The following is a 6,952-nucleotide window of genomic DNA, read 5'->3' as shown; positions in this document are numbered from 1 at the left end:
TATATATATATATATATATATATATCCGGAGAAATGGGTAATTGCAAATAAATTAAAAAGGCAGTGAATAAGAAAATAACCAGAAAAAAAAATCAAATCTAAAGCTGCTAAACATATTTAAGAACAAACAATATGCAAATCAACATATCAAGTTGTGTGCAAAATTAACATCAAGCTGACAGCAAAATAAACAAAATAATGAAATAAACAAAGTAAGAGAAATCAGCATTAAATAATTATTATAACTTAAATAAAATACCGGCAACAATTAAGAATAAAAGTAATATTAGAATCTGCTCATCATTAATTTAATACAATAAAAAATGCTAAAAAAGTAAAGAAAAGTATTGGTGTGTAGATAACTCCAGTATCAACAAACAGTAAGCAAATTATATCAATAATAACCAAAAAAAAAGGTTCAAATTTAATGTAGAACAAAACATATATGATAATATAAATCCCAACAAAAATGGGTAAATCTAATGGAACATTTACGAAGAAACAACACACAAAATGAAAACTTGAATAAAATAACATCAGTCAAACAAACACTTAAAGCGAATGTTAATAAAAAAAAACTTAAGAATATATCAAAATTCAAGATGAGAAGGTTACACTGGTGATTTGGGTCGTTGAAGTTCCGCTTGAGCTTTGAGCTCGCCGCTAATGGCTTCAAATTACCTGCAAAAATACGAGAAAAAAATTGTGAAAGGAGAGAGAGGAAGGTACTGGTTCGCGTGATTGCTCCGATTCATCGGAACTTTGAGCTCCTTGCCGGAGCTACTTGTTGCAGCGAACGAAGGGGAAAAAGCAGGGGTTTTAGCGGTGGTTCTTGGGTCGCTTCTGGTTGTTGAACAGCGATGGTTTCTCCGGTGGGTTTGGGGTATGGATTTTTGGTTGTTGTTCGATATGGTGCGTGGTGTTTCGGTGAGGTTTCGCCGGAAAAATGGAGAAGAGGGAGATGGGTGTGCTTGGTTTGCTTGTTCGATCTTGGAGCTTGCCGGAAAAATGGGTGGGGTTTGGAGCAAGGAAGAAAATGGGAGGAGTAATGGTGGTGTTTGGTGCTTTCTGGAGTGGAGTGTTCTGCTGGAGAAGAAAGGTGGGGAGGGAGGGAGGTTCGTGGGTTGGTTTCTCCGGCTTCGTGAGTTCGTCGGAGCTTCGTCGGATTCTGGGGTGGTGGCAGCCGAAAAAAACTATTGATTAGTGAAATTCTTTTTGTGGATAAGAATCTGAAAATTTTACAACCCTAAAAATAAATTCACCATCTATATTTTTGGCCTAATTAATAACTTAAATATGAAAATACGAAATGGGCTCAGATGATGGACTTAGCATTCTGGCCTAAAATTATATGAATAAATCCCTAAATTCTTTTCGTATTTGAATAATTTTAAATTGTGCTAAATATCAACATCAATATTAATAAATGTCACAAACAAAATGAACATTAAAAAATATATAATGAACGTAACTAATGACATGTAAAAAATATAATTTTAAAATTAACTGATAAAAATTTTAAATTTTGATAAATAAAGATACTATCGATAAACTTATTTAAAATTATAAAAAAAATTATTTTGAGCTATTAAATAAATAAAATTTAAAAGTTACGAAATTTGAAAATGTTAGGCTAAAATTGGGTGTGAACAATAGGGAGACTCTTAATAGTGATCGATAGTCATAGAGTAATAATGTGAAGTTTTCTATGTACTTAATTGTTGTAGTTTGAATTATGTGTTGTTGTATTGGTTTGGAATCGCAAAATCCATAATTTTGAAATCGCTCTAGTGAATAAGGAAGGATCGATGAAATGGTGTTGATGAAGTGGAAAGTAATGATACATAATGATGAGTTAATTATATTGTTGGATCAGGTGCCACAAGTCGCCGCGATATATTTAGATCATATGTCATCAGCTATTATGATATTATTGGATCGAGCGTCACATTTCGGCACAATAATATTAAAGTAAAACATATTAAAATAACTCAATGCACTCAATCTCAAAGAACTCATTTTTGAAAAGATAGTGGTGTGATGGCATAAGTCTTCGCGTACGTTCTTGATATTGTGACTAATTACGAACTTGCTTTATTACTATTGTCACTTGTTCATGTTGTTTGTTGCTTTCCACCTGCTAAATGTTTTAGTTGATTTCATGTTACTACTTTATGCATATTTGTTTCTATTTAAGTCGTTCGATGATATCTATTCAGTACATGTTGCCTTGTACTGATCCCTACTTGTATTTTTTTTTGTTTTCCTTTTTTAAAGTGCAACGAGTGTACCAGTAACTTTGTCGCCCTCAACTATAGCCAATCTCTACCGCATCAAATTTCAGGTTGAGTTATTCATTATAGCTCGTGTTGGATTATCTCGGTCATGACGTGATATCCTTAGTTTTCGGACACAAACTACTTTATTTATTTATTCTAATGTCTTTAATACTCTTAGACTTAGTATTTTATGAGAAGTCCTTGATGTGATGACTGTCAAGTTTTGGGAATGATACTTAATACACTTCACTAGATTCATATTTCCAACGTTAATAAGATTTGAGTTTTCGCATTATTGTCGTATTTCATAAATTGAATCACGAATATAAGTTGGACTTTTAATTCGTGATCCGCCTACCTAGAAGGTTAAGTGTCGCCATTACTCATGACTCGTTTTGGATCGTCACATTAACACTCTGATCCGAATTTCTTCTTTGGTGTGTCTTAAAAGTTAGATAAATCACAGTAAAATCTCTATAAATTAATATAGATGGGATCATGAAAATTTATTATTGTATAGAGATATTATTTAATTGATAAAGTAATAATTATTAATTTAAAAAATGGTTTGAGATTTAATGAAGGTTAATTTTGATTATATCAGAATTATCGTATCTTACTAATTTATGTATCATATTTAGTAATTTAATAGAAAAAAAAATGTTATGCATAAAGTACAACGAAACATCAAAATCATTGTATCTTACAAATTTATGAATCATATTTATTGAATTGTCATAATCGTGCAAACATAAAAGCATGGATGACAAGTAGTCTGCTTTTTTATGAACATATTCATTAGTTTGACCACAAAATGCATGGTAGAGGAGTTTTGCTTATAGTAGATAATTGTCCAACCCATAATAGAAATATTAATGGACTACAAAATGTTGAGTTATTTCCCTTGCCGCTGAACAAGACATCCAGAATTCAACCTTGTGATGTTGGGATAATAAGTGCTTACAAGATGTATTATTGTAAAAGATTTTATCGTAGGATATTGGAAGGGTATGAAGTGGGACAAATTGATCCAACAACGATTAATGTTTTGGATGTTATCAATATTTCAGTCCCTACTTGGAGAACAAATGCTATGCACGAGACAATAGAAAATTGTCTTCGACATTATAAAACTTGTGCGGGGACACAATCTTAGAGAATTTGAATGATTCCACTTGTGAAAATGTCATGCATGAACTTGATGTCATGATTAATGATTTCGGTTACCACAATAAAATGGATTTCAATAACCTATTAGATTATCTGGGTAAAAGTAGTACATGTTTAGAGCTCCAGAGCTTAGACGAAATTGTGGATACCATCGGAAATAGTGATGTTGATGATGAAGTTGAAGATGATATTATACATTTGGAACCAATTAAGCGTAAGGAAGCACTTATAACATCTAGAACTCTTCACAATTGTATGGTGTAGTTCGAAAAGACAACATCGGAGCTCTTGGATGCAATAAATAAGTTAGAGATCATTTTCAACTAGATTTAAAATTTGAAGAGAAAAAAAACACAATTAGAATCATATTTCACTAGATTGTCTTAGATATATTCGTAATTTTAACGAATTATTGATTTATGATATTGATTGAACCATATATTTATATAGGGGTCTTCTGAAAATGTATTATCTTATTGAAATTTGTAATTTTTTCCATTGATTCAAATCGAGATGGGAAAGAAATATTACTTTAGAGAGATTATTAATTTATCGAGTATTAATTTATAGATGTTTTAGTGTATGATACTGTCATCATCAACGGTTATCGCAATATAATTTCTGATTACATGATTCAACCTCTTCCAAATATTTTTTTTTATTGTATCTTCCTAGTGGGTTGATTTTGTTTCCTATATTAAGTTCTCACATTTTCCCACATTATTGTGTTGAAATCATAGTGGAGTTCTTAGAAGAAGTTCCTGATAAATACATAAGCAATAAACAATCTAGAGATGGAAAAGGAACTCTGGACACATGAATTTCAAATGGTCAAAGAGAAAATAGATTATCACATATGAGGAGCTATGAATATTTAGACTACTAGTAGAGCACAAAATGGTTCTGAAACAAAGAAAAAAATGTTACTAATTGAATCATTTCTTCCAATAATTAGTAAGAAAAATAGTAAAAGTAAAATTTCATTTTCCTCATAATATAATTATGAATTACATACCAAAATTGAAGGCGTGCATGATCCACATGTCTCTATCTACATATACCCAATACTTAGTAAATACATACTACTAAGAGCTAATAATCCTTATGCAACCCTTGTTTGTCCTCCAACATCTTGTGTGGAGGAAAAATATGAAAATTTAAGGCACTATCTCCACTAACATAAACAACTTTAAACACATCATATTTTAAATCTAGTGAAAAGCCATCAAAATAAGGAAGAACACTCCTAGAATCTTGATTCAATATGTAATTGTAGCAACATTGTAAGGATTTCCAGACGAAAACCGCGGCTACTTTGGATAGTTGTTGGGACTTGAAGCAAACCCCAGAAACAGCGCCATTCATGTTGTGGAAGCGGTCCTTAAAAATGGCTAAGCATGCGTATGTAAAGTCTTCGATAGGCATGTCGTGATGGGAGAAAGAGGCAGAGTTCATGGAAACAATGTTCCCTGTGTAGAATTTCCCAGCGGGTGAATGATCCTTTGATTCTCCAGCATATGCATCAAAAAAGCCATATTCTAGTAGGATTGCTATGCTTGATACACTTGTTAACATTGAAACCTGATCAAGTAACATTATCAATGTAACAAAGTATAAATATTTGCACTCAAACCTTAAAAGTCTAATATATATATATGGACAGCGTAAAAAAATAATAATAAGGCTAGTAGGACTTGGACACATGATCTCATGGAGTGTTTGCAAGCCCTAACCAATAAACTAAACCTTCAACTTGTTTAAAAAGGTGTCAATTTATGTATTTATATTTATTAAATTAAAATTTGATCACTATATACAATGTAATTTTCCGAAGAAGGGCCCCTTAGCTTGACCAAGGGTAGGTCCGCCACTCTATGTAGAGCAGAGATAAGTGAAGATTCATCGATTCGAACAAACTCAATTGTTTTTCCGTAGACCCTATTTTTATATTAAAAATTAAATACATATGCATATTAAGTTAATTAAAGATATCCATGATTTGTTTGTTTGGTTGGTAAATGACAAAAGAGGAGCTTTGTCATATTGTCATAAAAGGAAAAATGGTTCCCTAGCGATATTTTCTTGATTCTCAGGACTCGAACCTCGAAACCTCTTAACCGGACATACGAAAACTTCTTTGATGGTCCCTTCATCATCATGTTGACCAGAAAAAACGAGTAACTCTTGGTAGCAAGCCTAAGGTGATAACCAAGAAATTAGAGTCGTAGAGCTAGAACATATATTAATTAATTAACAACTTGTCTACAATAATTTCCTTTCCAATTCAATTAGCATATAATAGATTAATGAAAATTCAAGATTATGAGTTGATGACAATTATTGTAAAACAAAAGATATTAATATTAAATTGTATAACAAAATTAAACTTACAAGAGTTGTAGCCAGTGAATCCTTATTCTCAATACATCTCTTTATCCATGCTCCATACCATACTATCTGCACTCCCAAAAATACACTATATATTAACTATCAACCTACAAAACAATTATTTCATATATATATATATATATATATATATATGTATATATATATATATATATATATATATGTATGTATATACATGTATGTATATATATATATATATATACATATACATATATATACATATATGTATATATGTATACTAAATATCAGGTGCCCGCGCTAGCGCAGGCCCAACGTATATTAATTTTTTTTCTTTCAATTTATGTGACACAAATGAAATTTGAAAAAATGAACTAAATTTTTTATGTGTTTTTTCTAAAAATATTTTATATTATTAATTTATGTACCTTTTGTGTCATTTTCGAATAATGTATGTTATTACATCTGTTTTTTTTTTATGTGATACAAGTGATTTTAGGAAAGTCAACGAAATTTCTTATATGATTCTCACATATTTTTAGTTTACATTTTACTATTATTCATAGTACTTTTTAGTTCTTACGTTATTTTCAAACAATATATGCAACTTTTTTTGTTTCGATAAAAATAAGAGTCACCCAAATTTAACTATGTTTTTCTAAAAATATCTTAAATTGTTATATTGCGTTTTTAAGCTCTTTATTATTTTTATGTAATTTTCAAATATGTAACAAATTAGAAATTAAAACAAAGAATTAAAGTTTTCAAATCATTATATATCTATATTAAAATGTTCAAATCTTTAAAACTCCACATATATGCACAAATTAATAGAAGTAAGCCAAATATTTTTTTAAAAGAAAAATATATGAAAGGTCATATTAATACTAACACATGTATATTTCATTTTTAATATGTGAATCCCTCCTTGTCGATTTATATGAAATTATTTTTTTATTTTATTTCAAAAAGAAAATAACTTCTGAGTTTTAATTTTTTTATATAGCATATTGAAGATCACAAAATTAAAAAATATCTGAATACACAAAATTTAATATACATATATATATACATACATGTATATATATATATACATACATGTATGTGTATATATATATATATATATATATATATACATA

The 6,952-nt window shown here is 29.8% G+C and overlaps 1 protein-coding gene across 1 annotated transcript in view; it reads right to left on the bottom strand.

Moving 5' to 3' along the window:
* Positions 1–4,416: 4,416 nt before the first annotated feature.
* Positions 4,417–6,952, bottom strand: part of LOC107028188 — a 6,873-nt gene continuing 4,337 nt past the window's right edge. Inside the window, exons 2-3 of the mRNA XM_015229231.2 lie at positions 5,841–5,906; positions 4,417–5,030 (exon numbers count right to left, since the gene is read on the bottom strand). Of these exons, the coding sequence (XP_015084717.1) occupies positions 4,542–5,030; positions 5,841–5,906 (555 nt within the window). The 3' untranslated portion in view covers positions 4,417–4,541. The remainder of the gene's footprint in view (positions 5,031–5,840; positions 5,907–6,952) is intronic.

Source organism: Solanum pennellii, chromosome 8 (assembly GCF_001406875.1).
Source record: "Solanum pennellii chromosome 8, SPENNV200".
NCBI lineage: Eukaryota > Viridiplantae > Streptophyta > Magnoliopsida > Solanales > Solanaceae > Solanum > Solanum pennellii.
Note: the sequence above shows the minus strand (reverse complement) of the source record. Positions and strands in the feature narration are given on the sequence as shown.